This window comes from Trichoderma camerunense (assembly GCF_050948025.1).
Source record: "Trichoderma camerunense strain CBS 138272 chromosome Unknown V8C40scaffold_2, whole genome shotgun sequence".
Classification (NCBI taxonomy): domain Eukaryota; kingdom Fungi; phylum Ascomycota; class Sordariomycetes; order Hypocreales; family Hypocreaceae; genus Trichoderma; species Trichoderma camerunense.
In genome coordinates, this window is record NW_028145368.1 from 1,939,588 (window position 1) to 1,957,087 (window position 17,500).

Consider the following 17,500-nt stretch of genomic DNA (forward strand, 5'->3'; position numbering starts at 1 on the left):
CCAGCTGGACACCCGCCATCTCAACTCTATCACTCTCGCATATTCACTGCTGTTCCAACATCTCGCTTCTGCTTCATTCATTATCTATCCCCCATGCCTCCAATACCACAAGGCGCGAAACCTCTCCCCAGGATCATCACCTACTACCAAACCCACCATGACTCCGCCGGCAAACTCATCTCTCCCCTCCCACTCCTCACCCAGCCCGGCATCTCATTAACGCATCTCATCCTCGCCGCCATCCACCTTAACGAGGATCCAAACCACATCACCCTCAACGACCACCCCCCTCATCACCCACGCTTCGAAACCCTCTGGGCCGAACTCCGCATCCTACAAGCCTCCGGCGTCAAAGTCCTAGGCATGCTCGGCGGAGCCGCGAAAGGCTCATACACACGCCTCGATGGCTCTGACGCGCAATTCGAAAGATACTATCTTCCCTTGCGAGACATGATTCGCGCGCGTGGACTCGACGGCCTAGACCTCGACGTCGAAGAGGAAATGTCTTTAGGCGGCGTCGTCAAGCTCATTGACCGCTTAAGAAGCGACTTTGGCAAAGGCTTCCTCATCACGCTCGCGCCCGTCGCCGCCGCTCTCCTGGACCATAGGAGTAACCTTAGCGGCTTCGACTACGAGGCCTTGGAAGTCATGCGCGGTCATGAAATCTCATGGTACAATGCTCAATTTTACTGTGGCTGGGGTGATATGAGCAACCCCATCATGTACGAAATGATCATACGAAAAGGCTGGCCCATCGAAAAGGTTGTCATTGGGCTTGTTACAAATCCAGCCAATGGCAGTGGGTTTGTCATGTGGGAGTTTCTCTCTGCTGTCCTAAATTTGCTCCGAGGCCGTCATGAACGGTTCGGCGGCGTTATGGGGTGGGAGTACTTCAATAGTCTGCCAGGTGGGCATGAGAGGCCGTGGGAATGGGCGAGGCAGATGACTTCCGTTCTGAGACAGGAGGACTTTTTACCAATCGCTCAGCCTCCACCGATTAACGTGGCAACCAAGCCTGTGCTAGAGGTAGAGGCTGATCCTGATGCCCCCAACGGCAAGCCTGTTCAAGTTCCTACAGCATTCGAGTACTATTCAGATGGCTCAGATGCGTGAGGAGAAGTGGATAGAAACGATCAACGTCACATACCTCATATAAATAGAGCAAATGGGGCATACATACATGCACACATAAATCCATGTATGTATATGATGGAAACATACAGACCAGTGGTAAACACTTGCTTACAATTACATTGCGGCCAAATAAGTTGATGCTTAGATGAACAGAGTCGATGAACAAAATGAGTTTGTATTAGGGCAACATACATACATCTATAGTATTGAGCAACTAGTGTAAAGATGACCCTTCGTCCTCCTCAACCATTTCGATAGATAATGACAACAGGTTAAGCCATAGTGCCTTATTGACACATAAGAGATGTTGAGAACTACCAAAAGACCACAACAAGCGGGAGTTGCTGGTTAGGCGCAGGCCATCCAAGGGCTACACTGAGCCTCGATGGTAAAGTTGTTGTACACCGGATAGCTGCCCTGGACGGCAGAAATAATGGGGTTGAAGAAGTCCGAGTTGAAGCGGGCGGTTTCGCATGCCGAGCATGGGCCACTGAGGAAGCCATCATACTTGGTGTCGTATGACAGGTAGCCGACGACTTTGCGGGTGGACAAATCTGTGGCTCTGATGGTGAAAGCTTCTGGCATGACGACCCAGCTAGGCGCGGTAACATTGGTTCCGTTGATCCCAGGGATGACGGGATTCTGGTTGAACCACAAACTCTTGAGGCCAACGTCACGGAGGGCCTTGATGAGAAGGAGCGTCATGTGAGTGTCATCGTCGACCTTCACACCTGCACACTCAACGTTGATAGTGTAGCCTTGCCCTTTAATGGGACCACCAACACAGTTGCCGGTGGTTTGATCCCAGACAAAATTGTTGATGAAAGCTCCCCAAGTGTTTTGCCAATTAATGAACCGAGGACTGAGAGTGGAATAGATAGCAAGTTGGCCAGTGTGAGGAGTGGAAGTTGGCACGGGCTGGCCACCATTGCTCGGAGTAGGCACAGGTGTATGGGGTGGTGCTTGGGAGAAGAAAGTGGTAGAAGGCGCCGCAGAAGACGTGGTCAGCGTCGAAGTCTGGGAACCCATATCCGCAGGGCGAGGCGGTGGGTGGTTGTCGCGATTGCAAACAAAGGCACTCCAGCAGATGGCATCGTGGTTGACGGTTTTGTTGAGAGCAGCACTGACGGGACGACCACGGTAAGCCCAGCAGTTGAGAATTTGACCACTCTCTTTGGTGGTGACGGCACTTCCAGCTTTGAAGCCGTCTGGAGTGCCATCTTCAATATACGCCGTCCAGACATCGCCATTAGGCATTGTGGCAGTTGCACCTGCAGGAACCCATGGATACCAACCCTCTTTGAAGGGGATTTCGACAGCCATGTCGGGAGCATCAGGATACTTGTAGGCGGAACTGGGCCAGTTGATGTCCTGGTACCAGTTCATCTGGCGAGAAGTGGACCATCCCGGCTCGTTCGGGTTGTCTCCAATTCCACAGTCACAGAGAATGAGATCCTCATTGCGGAATTGCTGGGCCTGAACAGCTTTGAAGAGGCCGATGGTACCGACAAGGCCGGCAGCGAGCTTGAAGATGGCCATTATCAAGCAAATTGTCAGAACAGTTGAATGGCAGTGGGAACAAAGAACGACTGAAGAGAATCAAGCTGGGGTGGTTGAAGCTTTGCTGGATATGTCAGACAAACGAGCGGAGGATTTGGAAAGAAAGTAGAAGTTTGGAACAAGTGAGAAGTTTTGAAGAAGAGACAATATGACCATAGACCAGCAGCAGTCTGGCTCACCGCTATAATTCGTCATGTTGGGACTGTGTTGAGGAAGCATCGCCGACTATTGAGGCAAGAGATGTGCCAGGTGAGGGAAGAAAGAGTGTCTCGAGACGACAAAGTGTGCAGGTGACATCGGATGTGAACGTGCCGGCGTGTTTTTGAGCAGGCAGAGGCGTCTTGATGCCTTCCAAACCTATAATTTCTTGTGCTGGAGGCGGTCAAAGATGTTGCTTGACGAGGAAGGCAGCAACCAACTTGGGGTAAGTTCACCGCCCATGGTGGGATCTCAACAACATCACAAAGGAAGCAACTTGGACATGTAGCGGCTGCTCCAGGGAATTGTCTCTTAATGGTTTCGATCATGATATCATCGTCAGTTTGTGGCTGTGAGCCCGAGTCTGGTGAAGTGTACGAGCAAAAGAGACTGAGACACTGATGGGAAACGCCATTACTCTATATTTGCAGCGGAATGAGCATCTAAGTATTCAGCATCAAAATTCGGCGATCTATTCAAATGAGGCGTTTCTAAACGACATGGACAGTTAATGCACATTAAGAACGTTATCGCGGAGGTGTTTTGATTTACAGCAGAAAGTTATTGTGAGAGTTAGCTGGCCTCGAATCATCGATAGTCGCCAACTTATGCAGTCAGTTTCATCAGCAAAAAAAATCGAAATGATGAAGGCACGATGGGCAGTTTGATGATTATAATGAAAGTGCTCTCAACTCAAACATCCAAAACTATTAACTGCCGTCTTGAACCTACATGTGTCTAGACGCTTCAACAAACGGTGTTATGACAGGTGGTATGCGGCATGGCTATAGATAGACGCATGAAAAATTGAGGGCGGCCTCCTGGAAGAAAAATGTTTGGACGAGTTTCAATCCCATAACATGAGGCAACACAAAAGCGAGCCGGCCGAGTACGAGTACGAAACACAAACATCGTCTCATCTCTATTTTTATGGCTCTGTGGCTGCCATAATCAGCTGTTTCGATGCCGCGCGCCTGTCACTAGCCGCGATGTCCCTTTGGCGCTGTAAAGTTTGCGACCTTGGGTAACATGCCAAGATCTTACCCGCTGCAGCAAAAATACGAACAGTGTGTCTTACCAACTCTTCACCGCAACGTCGACAAAGGCTTCGCTGTCTATTTGTACGGTCTGCAAGGAGGCTTAGCTGAGAGCGGTTGCGCGATAGCGTTTCATTATCTCGAGGTGTGCTCATGATTATCGAACGGATTTTGCCCCGGTCTGCACCGTCAGCAGCATTGATTGGCCAAAAGCCTCCGTCAGGGGTCCGGCACTTTGGGGCGAATCAGTCCAGAAGCGCCAGGAGCCCCGGCATGTTTCTTGTTTCAGATTCGGATGGCGAACCAAAGTGAAGCTCTCCCTGTATGATGGCCTGGGCAAACATTGGGGCAAACTCCAGAGCCCAACCAAACTGTTCAGGGGCTGTGCAGGAAACCGAGGGGTACCCTTTTTTTATGCGTCGACATAGTCCTTACGTGATTTGATCGAGAGGCATCTATATAAGCTGTCCTGTCTGTAAAGTGCCTTGATATTTTATCATACCTACAGTAGACACCATCGACAGGCAGATACTCAAAGAAAACAACCCAACCCATCATCCCTGCAAAATTCCTCACCATTTGCCGAATCCAAAATATCACCACCACCACATACACAAACAGTCATGGCGCAAAGACTTGTTGCTTGCTACCAATGGATCAAAGCTGCTGGTGGAAGAAGCAGCCTGTACAACAAAATCAGCAACAGGGGCACTCCATATAAGAAGATTGTGGGAGAGCCAGGTTTGGCTCAAAACCAAGAACTGTTCAACGACAATGTCCCGCTGCTTGACTGATGCCTGAAGCACGCCTCAATGGTAAGTGGTTCATAACATGCCGCAGTTTGGATGAAGGATATTAATCATTCAAAAATGCAGAGAAAATGTCGATAAGCTACTACGGCATTATGAGAACTACGATTTATACACGGATTATAACGGATACTTTGGCTTGGGCGTTTTTTGTTATACAGGGATAGGGGCATCATGCACCGGCCGGTGGGCTAGGCCAGGAATCAGTTGACACTGCTGGACGGACACTTCAACTTGGAGAATTAAACGGCGTTTTGTTTTTTCGGGCATATGAAGGGATATAACGGTTGAGATTCACGTTATGGGTTTAAAAAAAACATTTTCTCTTTTGTCAAATTGCATACTATAGGTAGATATTTACGGAATACAGCCAAAGGGCGATATGATTCAGTCACAAAGCGCTGGGGCTTTTAGGCACTTCGGCGCACTCAAGCCCCACTACAGCAACGCATTCCCACAAGGTAGCTCACGATTTGAGCTCCATGCTTATCACAGCCCAAAACTTCCCTCCAACAACCTGCTTCTGTCACAAAACCCGCCTCCGTCTGCCATGTCTCGCGCTCGCATCCCCTTCAATTGGCGTCCGCCATTCCGGTCACGCCCTCCTGCGCTCCACCTGCGCTCCTCCATCCGACCCCAGTCCACCGAAGCGAGCGGCATATCGCGTCTGGATCGCCTGACGGCCAGGCTCCCAAAGCGTCTGCAAAAATACACAAACGGCCTCCGCAATGCCCCTGTTTCGCATGTCGTTTCGTTCATGATTCTACACGAGTTGACGGCGATTGTGCCTCTGTTTGGGCTATTCGCTTTGTTTCACTACACCACTTACGTGCCCATCTCGTACATGACAGAGCACTTTGGCGAGTACGTGCAAGGAGGGGTATACAGGTTTGAAAAGTATTTTAAGCGAAAAGGCTGGTTTGGCTTTGGGCAGGAGGACAGCAGCACATCTCCACAGCTTACGCCTGGGACCACGAGCCAAGACGCACACGTGGAGGACGCTATACATCGATGGGAAAAGGGAGAGCAAAAGTACAAGATCCTTGTCGAGGTCGCCTTAGCCTATGCAATAACGAAGGCCCTCCTGCCGGTCCGAATCATCGGCAGTGTTTGGGCTACGCCATGGTTCGCAAACATACTCGTTAGAATCAAGTCCTCACTGGCACGAAGGCCGTAAACGAACGCAAAGAAACAAAGTTCAGCAATTTCTTTTATTTTTTATTTTTTACCCTGTTGCAACCTATTCAACGGTACAGTGACTGTAAAGCCTTACAGCTGCTTCAGAGCTCTGTCATATTGTCATAAAAGACAATTTACTCCTTCTCGTAGATCCAGTCGAACTGGGAAGCCTTGTAGGAGACGGCCTCACCGTCCTTGAACCAGAGGGCAATCTCCTTCTTGGCGTTCTCGACGGAGTCGGAGCCGTGGCAGACGTTGCGGCCGACATCGATGGCGTAGTCGCCACGGATGGTGCCAGGGGCAGAGGCAAGGGGGTTGGTGGCACCGAGGATGGCTGCGTGAATGGATTAGCGGGTGTCACAGGGTAAGAAATCGAGACAACATACTACGGCCAGTCTTGACAGCATCACGGCCCTCCCAGACCATGGCGCAGATGGGGCCAGAGTTCATGTCTATTGAGGAAAAGTCAGTTCGGAGTCTGCTTTATTCGGTGTTGGCTGGATCCTTACAGCTGATGAGGCCATCGAAGAAGCCCTTGCCCTTGAGGTCGGCGTCTAAATGACAGTCAGTCAATAACAGTGCTCCTGAGTGGCATTTGGTAGGGAAGACGAACAGTGGGCCTCGAGGTGCTCCTTTCCGGGCTGGGTGAGCTTGATAGCAACCAGCTTGAAGCTATTATCTTGTCAATTTCTGTCGATCGCATGGAGGGGTTCGATCGAAATTTCTTACCCACGGCTCTCGAAGCGGCTGATGATGGGGCCGATCAGGCCACGCTGTAGTAGAGAGTTAGAACAGAGGACCTTGACAATGAGACGGGGAGTATCGAGTGCAGCTTACCTGAACACCATCAGGCTTGATGGCAATGAAGCTATCGAGTGGGTTAGATTCCCGCAAAACTTTGTCGATGGAGGGGTAGATGGCGGGGTGATTCTCACGTCTGCTCGGTGGAAGCCATGGCGACTGTTTTTGGAGTGGAAGGAGGGGTATAGGATACTGGTTGGACTGGCGGGATGTGCTGAAGTGAACAAGACTGTTGGACTTGAGGAGGAGAGGAAGAAAAGAGAAGATAAAAGGCGGCGAGAAGTAGTAGCGGGACGAAGAAAATTGGTGGGGGGAGGGTTACCGTTGTCCACCTCAGTAGCGGGTTGTGTCGCTGTTGTTCCCTTGGCTGCGGGATCTCCTGAGTGGACTTTGGGCCTGAAGCGGGGTCCTCGTGGTGGGGTTCAGGCATGGTGATTTGCTGGTGGTTTCGGGAGTAAAAAAAGCAAAAAAATGAGAACAGTTGGCAGTTGTACAGTGCGATGGGTTTGGACTGGATTCTTCTCGACAGTATACCTATATGAGAGGTACTTTTAGAAGGACCGTATTAGATAGGGGCTTGTGATGGTTGACGACATAAAAGGTAGATCTGTGGGGGGTGAGAGGTTTCAAGTACGTACAGTTAAACAGGCAAGATCTGGACTAATAATTTGTTCGTAGGCTCGAGGCAGACCAAATGCAAATCGACAATGGTGGCTAATACAATTCGTCACAGAACCACCCAAGAAAGCAGAAGCCTCACTCATTCTCAGATCTTGGGTGTAATACAGTGTCAATCCAGCGCTTGGCTTCTGCTGGATAAAAGGGTACGATATGAATCTAACACGTCTCTTATATCGCATTGTTGAATACAGTGCATCTAAAGAGGCAGACCCCTCCAACAATGGCGGTCGGGCCTGGGAGCGGAACGTGTCTAATTTTAGGCCTATGCCCGATTGAGAGCTGTAGAGGAGGTCAAAACGGACAGCTTAACCTCGACTCCACGTTTCCCAATCCTGACGGTGTCAGATACACCTCTGGAAGGGATTCTATCACCAGCATCATCGCATAGCCTCAGCTGACTGTCTGGATGAGGCTGTGTATTACTGATCTGTTCGAGAACTAATGTGGCTTGTGATTGCCTGCATTTGAACGACGTCTTTTGTACCACGCCCTTGATTTGTTTACCTACCCAACCTCGCCCTCGTCATGAGGTCGACGATGGGGCTGTCCTGGAAGTGGACAGCGCTCCTCAGCCTTCTGAGTGCATTATTATGCCTAATTGGGCCAGCCTGTATGATCAAAGATCAATTCCACTTTAGAAACTTCTTTTGCTGATGATGAGGCGTCCAGTGGCTGTCAAGGAACACGACTTCAAAAAGTGCGCCCAGGCTGGGTTCTGCAAACGAAACCGTGACTATGCGGATAAAGCGGCTTCCCAGAGCTCGACATGGATCTCTCCCTATGAAGTCGCCCTCGACTCCCCTTCTCTGAAAGACGGCCAGATCCAGGCTGTCATCCTCAAAACGATCAATGCCGCGGGTGAAAAGGTCCGACTGCCTGTTACAATCTTGTTCCTCCAATCGGGTGTTGCCCGTGTCACCATTGACGAGGAGAGACGTCAGAACAAGGATATTGAGCTGAGGCACGGTAGCGTCGCAAGAAAAGAGCGCTACAATGAGGCCGCCAAATGGTCCATTGTTGGCGGTCTGGAGCCGGATCTGAAGGCCGAAATTGTCCACCAGGATGACTCTCAGATCAATGTCCAGTACGGCCCCGAAGGCAAATTTGAGGCTGTCATCAAGCTGTCGCCCTTTGCAATTGATTTCCGGAGAGATGGTTCTTCTCACATCAAGTTCAACGAACGTGGCCTGTTCAACTTCGAGCACTGGAGACCAAAGGTCGAAAGGCCCGAGGGAGAAGAGAACCCTGAAGAAGAAAGCACTTGGTGGGATGAAACTTTTGGTGGAAGTACAGATACCAAGCCTCGCGGCCCTGAAAGTGTGGCCCTCGACATTTCGTTCCATGGATACGAGCATGTCTACGGTATTCCCGAACACACTGGACCTCTCTCTCTGAAGCAGACCCGAGGTGGCGACGGCAACTACGACGAGCCGTATCGCATGTACAATGCCGATGTCTTTGAGTACATTCTCGATAGCCCCATGACTCTTTACGGATCAATTCCCTTCATGCAAGCTCACCGAAAAGATTCCTCCGTCGGTCTCTTGTGGCTCAATGCTGCCGATACTTGGGTTGATATCATTAAGACCAAGGGCAGCAGCAACCCTCTCAGTCTGAATGCCGAAGCCCCCAGCAGTACCCAAACTCACTGGATCTCTGAGGCCGGTATTTTTGACGTCTTTGTCTTTTTGGGCCCGACTCCTCAAGACATCTCCAAGAAGTATGGCGAGCTTACCGGAACTACCGCTATGCCTCAAGAGTTTGCTCTTGGATACCACCAGTGCCGATGGAACTATATTTCTGAAGATGATGTCAAGGATGTGGACCGCAGATTCGACAAGTGGCAGATCCCCTACGATGTCATCTGGCTGGATATTGAGTACACTGATGAGATCAAATACTTCACCTTTGATCCTCATTCGTTCACTGACCCCATTAGCATTGGTAAGCAGCTGGACAGCCATGGCAGAAAACTTGTGGTTATTATCGATCCCCACATCAAGAGAGTTGATAACTATCCGATTAATGAGCAACTCCAATCTTTGGACCTTGCTGTTCACGACAAGGACGGCAAAATCTATGAGGGCGACTGCTGGCCCGGTCTGTCAAACTGGATTGACTGCTTCAACCCCAAGGCTCGCGAATGGTGGAAAACTCTTTACAAGTACGAGAACTTCAACGGTACAATGGAGAACACCTTCATCTGGAACGATATGAATGAGCCCTCAGTCTTCCATGGCCCTGAGACCACCATGCCCAAGGACAACCTTCACTTTGATGACTGGGAGCACCGAGACGTCCACAATCTGAACGGAATGACCTATCACCACTCTACCTTTGAAGCTCTTAAGAGCCGTAAGAAGGGCGAGTTCCGACGCCCCTTTGTGCTTACTCGAGCTTTCTTCTCTGGCTCTCAGCGCTTCGGCGCCATGTGGACGGGTGACAATCTGGCAGACTGGGGCCACCTCCAGACCTCTATTACTATGCTCATTAACCAAGGCATCTCTGGATTTCCATTTTCTGGTGCTGATGTCGCTGGCTTCTTTGGAGATCCCGAAAGCGAATTGATTACCCGTTGGTACCAGACGGCTGCGTTCTACCCATTCTTCCGAGCCCACGCTCACATCGACACTCGTCGCCGTGAGCCATACCTGCTAGGTGATCCCTACACTGCCATTGCGACTGCAGCGTTGCGACTCCGATACTCACTCCTTCCCTCATGGTATACTACTTTCTTCTACGCAAATCGCGATGGCAGTCCTATTCTCCGTCCCATGTTTTGGACACATCCTTCTTCGGAGGGCGGCCTAGCAATTGATGACCAATTCTTCTTGGGATCTACGGGTTTGCTCGTCAAGCCGATTGCGGAGAAAGACAAGTACTCAACCGACATCTGGATCCCCGACGATGAAGTTTACTATGATTACTTTACATACAAGACGGTGAAGACGGAACAGGGCAAGCACGTCACTCTTGACGCTCCGATTGATCGCATCCCAATGTTGATCCGAGGAGGTCACATCATCACGCGCCGTGATATCCCCCGTCGCTCAAGCGCTCTCATGCGTTTCGACGACTACACTCTAGTGATCTCCGTCTCCAAGAATCAAGAGGCCGAGGGAGAGCTGTACGTTGATGATGGCGATAGCTACGATTACCTGGACGGACAATACATCTACCGAAAGTTCACCCTGACGCCCAATGTCCTCTCTTCGACTGATGCTGAGGGGCGCGACACAAAGAAGATCAAGCCCGGCAAGTGGCTCAAGGCTATGAAAGATGTCCACGTGCAAAAGATCATCATTGTCGGCGGCACTCCTGATGTGTGGAATCGAAAGGAGGTGCAAGTCCAATCAGAAGGACGCACCTGGTCTGCCAATGTGGACTACCACGCTGCCGACGGAGCTTATTATGCAGTTATCAACCGTGTTGGTGTTCGTGTTGGAGAAAACTGGAGCATCAAGCTCGATTAAATGACTGAGGTTTGGAGTACCAAGATAGAAATGGATGTTTATTGGGGACAAAATGTGAAGGTGTTTTTGTTGGTGGGAGGATATCTAGATGTTTAAGCCAGCTATTGCGTGTCGTATGTAGATGAAACGAAAAAGAGAGAGCGTTGAGCGCTGTCATATGGAATATTGTTCACAATGGGTCCTTGATAGTGTGTTACGTGGATAATGAGGTTCTTATGTACCTTGGTATATTAGGGCCTGGTTAATCAACTCGGGTTTCACAGAGATCATACGAACACCCAGTCATTGGCAGCTGTCTCACAGACTATTGCAACGGCCGGATAAGCTTAATTCTTGAGCTCGCGGGGATTAATATACTGCAGCTTGACGCCCCAAAGTTACAATGTGCTCGTCATAGAAGCCAGAGCCCTGCATGAGGTGGGCAGTCATCAAGGTGTCCAGAGTACATGTCAGACGTACCGGCCGCCTTTCGGAATTTGCGATAGTCCGCGACCGCATGGACTTTCCACCATTCATTCACCAGCCTGCCACATAATTACTTCCACCATCGAACAACAAGATCATCATCTCAAAGACTCCATGGTACGTTCTGGCATCTTCTCGCTGATAGCTTCAGGCCAGGTCACTGAATGGCAATAGCTTCAAGAGGGGTCCTTTGCCCAACTCCTATTCCCATTAGCGCCAGCCCAGTCTCAGATGGCAAGCCACGTTCGCTATTCCGTGCGGCGCGTCTTTAGCTCAAAAGGGCCAAAATAGCAAAGCTCGAGGAAACGGTGAGCCTCCGCAGCACTCCTCCGGATACACGGCAAGCTCCCAGACCTGATTCGATCCACCAGCTGTGGCTCTGGTCGATGAGCCCCGCTCAAGATCCCTGAAGCGACCCTTTCGCTGCTGAAGATGCTTTGGGCGTTTCACCCAGAAGCTGGTCCAAGCCAAGCTTTCTCCAGCGAGCAAGCTTTCTCAGCCACTATACATGCAGCGACCGACATGGTCTTGGGGCTAATCGGCACTCGTTTCCCGGCTGGCCAACCACTATCGTCACTCAGACCCAGGGGTGGGTTATATTGGTTTACAGTGAAACTTGGATCACAATTCACGCAAAGCTGGAAGCACCCTGCCACGCCGTCTACATGCAGTACTGCAGCTTGATCACGCTTACGAGGCCCCTAGCTCGTCAGTCGCGAGACAGATGCAGCAGATAACATCATCTCACCGACTATGGGACACACCAAAGCTTATGAGAGAGCTTCATGGAGGGGTTCTCACAACCCCGCATCAAGACACGCGTCTTAGACGAAACGATTGGCTTCAATGATACTGTCGATTTTTTTTTTATTCTATCTGACTGTATTTACCATCGGTCTCCGTACTGGTTGTTGAGCTGCTGCTCGGCCTGCTCCTGGGCGTGGCGCTTAGCACGCTCACGGTCGATGAAGTCGAGGCCCTTGGTCTCAACCTCGCGGTCGACGAAGAAGCCGATGGCACCGGCGAGGATCTCCTTGGCCTGGGCGTGCTCGTCAGGGTGGCCTAAGCAGTTGATGTTAGAACATGAAATGCGATATGAAGTCAACAGAGGACAATGCTGCTCACCGTTCTGGGCAACGTGGTCCTCATAGGCCTTGGCAGCCTCATAAGCGGCAGCACCGCCGATGAGCTCGTGAGACCACTTGGCTTCGTGAGGTCGCTGGGTGACCTCCTCGTAGGCCTGAGCCTGATCAGAGTTATCTGCAATACCAGTTAGACAAACGTCGTCACACGAGTGGCTGCGGGACTCATCATACCGTCGAACCAACCCATTGTGAATAAGAAGAAGATGTGTGATTGTGGATTTTGTGAAGAGAGTGCTTGATTCAAGGAGAGAAGAAGAAATTGGATTCAATGGGGAGGGACGGGACTATTTATAAGCTTACAGCTGCCACATTGCGCAAGATGGGGTCAGTCAGAGGCCTCACACCTCTCTGGACACTCCATGATCTACGTGATGACCCTTGCCCCTTAGCCACACAGACAATTATGCACCCGAGGCTACTGCGTTGTTATTTTGGCAAGTTTCAATGGCGTAGCAGCGTGGATCAAGGGGTGTTGGTGTCCTCCATACGTGGACACACCACACTGTCCAGCTTCCGCTCAACTGATGATCTGGACTCACAACAGCTCCAGAGCTACGATAACGCGATTGGTGGCCCTCAGCACATACGTAGTGTGGCAAACGGGGTCCCAGGGTCTCCACGGCCAGGAGAACAACTGGAGGGACACCCTGGGCCAGCTGGACAAATGCCTGCATGCCGACTTGAATCGTGGAGAGGAGCTCGGCACCTTTGTGGCTCAGCCCATTGTTCGCGGGCCACCCGTCTTGTTCCCCTGATTTCAGCGCGGCAAACGTCATATCCTATCAACGTGGCGCATGGGAGACGGAGTTGAGGGGCAGAGGCGCCATCGTTTCTCACCCTACGGATTCATTACGAGTCTTGGTTCCATTGACATCCATTGGCATAGCCTCCCCTTGTTGGGAATGTGTGTTGAAATCCCTGGACAGCTGAGAGTCAAATGACTTCTCGCATACGAACAACGGGCATACACGACCTTCATGATGCCCGAATGGTTTCTCATTGAGTGGTCGGAGCTATGCTTGCTCAAGCTCCCTGGCAGGCCTTCCCGGAACCCCGCCATTCCGCCTCCCCCACCGCATCCTGTTCCGCGGGAACCTGGTCGATGAAGGACTGCCCCTCCAAAACGCGAGAAATATCCGCCCAAATGGCAGACGAGAAGTCCAGGCTCAAGTAATGCTGGATGTCTGTATTGGGCTATTAGCACAACAGATTCAATCTCGAGTTGTATCTCATCGCTCTATTCTTTTGGGAGACACACCTATTGCTTTAGAAAACTCCCACACTTCGCTACGTTTCCATCAATTTCCGGCGACTTATTCATGTGATGCCACATTTCCATCCCGCCTTTTGGAATGGTTACCATGTGCCTCAGCCCATGAATGCTTACGGACCAGTAGACTGATGAGTCTCCAGTCCAATACTATATGCAACCCCCACTTACAGCACCCCGTACTCATACAGGTACTATACTGTTTGCATTACAGAAAAAAAAAGATAATCTATGGTTCTTCCCGGGTAAGTTCCTGGATCTGGATTGAGACAAGTGTCTACGCTAGAATGCTCCCAACTTGCTAGCATTGCTGAACTATCAATCCTAATATTAGGCAGTAGTATAAATCAATTAATAGACGCGAAGCGGTGAGGGCATTGCCTGCCTCATTTAGGCAATGATTCGCTTGATAACGCGGCTATTTGAGACTGGTAGTGCATCACACATATTATATATCGTTGTATTGCTCGATTTGAGTATTTCACGCGATTATCCCAGCAATGAGGGGTCTTTCTGGTAGAGGCCGTATGTCTACTGCAGGTACGTACCTCCGAGATTGTCCGGCGCCGACTAAAGCCGGCCGGAGTCCCGCCGACACCATCCACACAAAGAAGTGGGAGAGAAAAAATATGGATATTGGACACAAAAAGAAGGAGGAGAAAAAAATCTCCAAAAAAGAAAAACAACTGGACGAACGGGGAATCGAACCCCGGACCTTTCCCATGCGGTTAAGCAGCTCGAAGGTTGCTTGATGCTAAGGGAAAATTATACCACTAAACCATCCGCCCATTTGCGTTGTTGCAAGGAACGGCCGTAGAATGCTTCATAAACTGTCTACAGAAGTGGTGAACTTGTATGACTGATTACTGTAGATACATATCACAAGAGTTGAAATATTTCTGAATTGATTACATGCATAATAATGTTACGCTTTATGTGAGGTGGGATTAGTCTAAGTTTACGTTATTTACTGTGCCTTTATCGGACAGTTTCACTGAACATCCAAGTCATGGGTTCTGACATGCCGGCGTTGTACGCAAACATGGCATCTGATACCTGTGAAGCAAGAACGTAAAGGTCAACTAGTTAGCAACATGTTATAGAAGAGGGCAAAAGAGTCAAGATGTCAGAAAGAGTCTTACCAAAAAATCCCAATCTGGGCTCTGTGGACGTAAGCCCACATCTAATTCATCTCTAGGATCCGCTGCTTCATCCTGGCTTTGGCCGGCTTTTTCTTCTAATATCGCGAGGCACTCTTCTACCGAGTCTTCAGCGGCCTTGAGAAATAACGGAGGAATTTCCGTGGCATCAAGGCCCTTCATTAGGCCTTCTATGTGGGCTACTATGATGCAATTGACCATGTAGCCCTTGACATTCGTCTCGCCAACCTTGATGGAGCGGAGGCACCATTCTCTGGATTCTTGGATCACGGAGAGGAGGTCTGCTCGGAAGGGCGAAGGGACGAGGCCGCGCTCCTCTCTGAGTTGGTTGTCGAGTTCGGCGGCGACGAGCAAGCTGGCTTGCAGTGAGGCGACCCTATAGAAACCTGGCCCAGAGCAGGCGAGGCGCGAGAGGAGGTCGTCCTGGGGTAAGCTGGGGACGGGTTGGCGTATTTGAGGACCCATGATTGACGAAGTAGGGTAGACAGCGGACCAAGTCTTGAGAACGGCCTCGACGGCGAGTTTGCGGGACAGGGCGTATTTTGGTTGGCGTAGGGCTGGGATGAGATAGGGCGTGTGGAGGGCTGATATGTGTCGTTGCATGATGAAGTCCACGAAGCGCAAGTCCAGCGGAGAAGGACCGTTCGGTCTTCCAGATTGGGGTTTGAATCCTCCAAGAGTCCGGCAGAGAGACTTGTAAGCTGACCGTAATTCAGCATCTAGTTCCAGTGTTTTCTCATATGTCCCACATGAGGAGAGGTCGTTGATGAATGCGACCACCATTAGCCGAACAGCAAATGTCTTTCGAAGAGCTACCGCAATGGACATGTTTGTGTATTCATTTTCGGCCTTTTCGACTGAGCCCTCAATCATGAGTTGCTCGTCGTCAAAGTTGCCGGGAGGCTCCGTGTCAAAGTCTTCCATGCGAATGAGGGGAGGGCCACCTGACGTCAGACTCATTCTCAGAAGCATCTCAAGAATAGTGTTCCACAGTCTTCTGTGCATCTCATTTGCAAAGAGCGATCGCTTTGGCAGATGACGCGGATCCCGATGCAGGCCAATATGTATAGCTCTCCTGACAACGTCGCCTGCTGTCACCCAGACTGAGTCGCCGGAGACACCAACAGCTTCCCGAGCTAGCATCAGCAGTATCTGAGTTTGTAAAAACTGAATGCCTAGCCGAGCTTTGAACTCGGGTTCTGCTGCCCATGTCATCGCTTCGTACACCCAGCGGATAGCCGGGGTGCGCATGGACAGATCATCATCATAAGACATTGCGCCAATGGCCAATATGAGCTTGAGTTGAACGATGAACGCTATGTCAGGATAGGCTCCTGGTTCCCATAATTCTTCGTAGTCCCTCCTGAAGGATGGGAGATGCAGAATCCTGTATACGTTCTCGGTTGTCTTCAGATAGCAATCAATGAGTTTGTCGCAAACTTGCTTTTCAGGTAGCTCTTTTGTTGGAATGGTCGGCCAGGCAGGGGTCCTCTTGGCTTTAATCACCCTCGCCAGGGCCTTACACTTGAGCAACAGGGGATAGACATTGGATTTGCTCTCTAAAAGATGAATCTCATTCATGACAAACATGCCTTTGAACTGAAATTAAGGTGAGTGATGTTCAGGGTCTAAACAAGGCCAGGTGAAATGTATTTGCCTACCGTCTGGAAGATGTTGATCCAATGGCTCTGACCAAAGAACCGCGTCTTATGCGTGACGCTGCGTATAAGTCTGGTATTGGTTGAATCTGACGGGTTGTCATGGTGAAAATGAATGGCTCCTCCAGTAATGTGAGATGCGTTGGCAAGAAAATCCGAGTCGGGAACTGCATCCACAGACTGAATCAGAGACCCTGACGCACCTTCAGATCGATCTAGATCGAAGAAACTAGTCCTGTTCTCATCGGAAGCGCTCAGGCTGAGTGTTAACCCATCTTGACTTCCAGAGGCCAGAGGGCTGATGACGTTTCTTGAAGCCGCATTTGAACCGTGATTTCGTATTGCCAACGCGTCATTAGGGTTGGGATCTAGATGAGACTGTGCTTGAGGACGCGATTCAAGAGAGAAGACGCCGATTTGGCTGTGTCCAGGTGATTGTCCAGCTGCCAGAGGTTGCTCCACCAGGTGGTGATTCTCATAGACGCAGGTCTCCGTTTTAGACCGGATACAGTTGCCACAGGGCCGTTGCCTGTTACACCTGAGTTTGCGCTTTCTACAGAGCGCACATGATCTGTAGTTTTATTTGATCCCCTAGTTAGATGAGATGTCGTGAGATTGAAGCTGAGGTGCATACTTGCATCGCAGGTCTCCGTCGTCGTCGCTCTACTTCGACGACCACAGTTTTCGGTCTATGGTCCATTGGTTGGCCGTCTTTTCGGAGTAACTCTAGATTTGGTAATCGGTATTTTCGATAAGACTTGAGTTGCAGTGCAGGTAAAGGAAGTTGAGGGATTGAGGGACTGGCTCATTACCTCACGGACTCGGGAAATTCCCTGATGGGGATTGAAGTCCGAGTCGGACCGGATTTTGATTTTTACCAGCCCGCGAAATTGTTCGGACATATGACTCAGCTATTTCCTGATTTGGCAG

At 50.4% G+C, this 17,500-nt stretch overlaps 7 protein-coding genes and 1 non-coding gene across 8 annotated transcripts; 3 read left to right on the top strand and 5 right to left on the bottom strand.

Annotated features, from left to right (window-relative positions):
- Positions 1-37: 37 nt before the first annotated feature.
- Positions 38-1,326, top strand: V8C40DRAFT_99427 (glycoside hydrolase family 18 protein). Its single transcript, XM_083223712.1, has 2 exons — positions 38-1,196; positions 1,253-1,326. Exon 1 carries the CDS (start codon positions 94-96, stop codon positions 1,111-1,113), a length of 1,020 nt encoding a protein of 339 aa, XP_083078049.1. The 5' UTR covers positions 38-93; the 3' UTR covers positions 1,114-1,196; positions 1,253-1,326.
- Positions 1,298-2,779, bottom strand: V8C40DRAFT_99410 (uncharacterized protein). The gene has a single exon (XM_083223711.1). It carries the CDS (start codon positions 2,671-2,673, stop codon positions 1,483-1,485), a length of 1,191 nt encoding a protein of 396 aa, XP_083078050.1. The 5' UTR covers positions 2,674-2,779; the 3' UTR covers positions 1,298-1,482.
- A 2,461-nt stretch (positions 2,780-5,240) lies between these two features.
- On the top strand, positions 5,241-5,966 carry V8C40DRAFT_233379 (uncharacterized protein). Its single transcript, XM_083213348.1, has one exon. The coding sequence runs from the start codon at positions 5,289-5,291 to the stop codon at positions 5,913-5,915; it is 627 nt and encodes a 208-aa protein (XP_083078051.1). The 5' UTR covers positions 5,241-5,288; the 3' UTR covers positions 5,916-5,966.
- On the bottom strand, positions 5,936-7,025 carry V8C40DRAFT_233383 (nucleoside diphosphate kinase). Its single transcript, XM_083213349.1, has 7 exons — positions 6,853-7,025; positions 6,755-6,785; positions 6,647-6,690; positions 6,531-6,589; positions 6,427-6,471; positions 6,304-6,369; positions 5,936-6,251 (listed from the first exon to the last, which is right to left on the bottom strand). The coding sequence occupies exons 1-7, from the start codon at positions 6,870-6,872 to the stop codon at positions 6,052-6,054; spliced, it is 465 nt and encodes a 154-aa protein (XP_083078052.1). The 5' UTR covers positions 6,873-7,025; the 3' UTR covers positions 5,936-6,051.
- Positions 7,026-7,702: 677 nt separating this feature from the next.
- On the top strand, positions 7,703-11,221 carry V8C40DRAFT_233384 (glucan 1,3-alpha-glucosidase ROT2). Its single transcript, XM_083213350.1, has 2 exons — positions 7,703-8,009; positions 8,069-11,221. Exons 1-2 carry the CDS (start codon positions 7,925-7,927, stop codon positions 10,870-10,872), a joined length of 2,889 nt encoding a protein of 962 aa, XP_083078053.1. The 5' UTR covers positions 7,703-7,924; the 3' UTR covers positions 10,873-11,221.
- A 1,002-nt stretch (positions 11,222-12,223) lies between these two features.
- On the bottom strand, positions 12,224-13,258 carry V8C40DRAFT_261703 (DUF3759 domain-containing protein; the record flags this gene model as incomplete). The annotated part of the gene is made up of 3 exons (XM_083219293.1): positions 12,224-12,399; positions 12,463-12,597; positions 13,084-13,258. 3 exons carry the CDS (start codon positions 13,256-13,258, stop codon positions 12,224-12,226), a joined length of 486 nt encoding a protein of 161 aa, XP_083078054.1.
- A 1,181-nt stretch (positions 13,259-14,439) lies between these two features.
- On the bottom strand, positions 14,440-14,540 carry V8C40DRAFT_t39. Its single transcript has one exon. It is a non-coding gene; the product is annotated as a tRNA-Ala (tRNA).
- Positions 14,541-14,651: 111 nt separating this feature from the next.
- V8C40DRAFT_233396 (uncharacterized protein) lies at positions 14,652-17,337 on the bottom strand. Its single transcript, XM_083213351.1, has 4 exons — positions 17,209-17,337; positions 16,574-17,141; positions 14,895-16,511; positions 14,652-14,808 (listed from the first exon to the last, which is right to left on the bottom strand). The coding sequence occupies exons 1-4, from the start codon at positions 17,268-17,270 to the stop codon at positions 14,731-14,733; spliced, it is 2,325 nt and encodes a 774-aa protein (XP_083078055.1). The 5' UTR covers positions 17,271-17,337; the 3' UTR covers positions 14,652-14,730.
- Between the last annotated feature and the right edge of the window lie 163 nt (positions 17,338-17,500).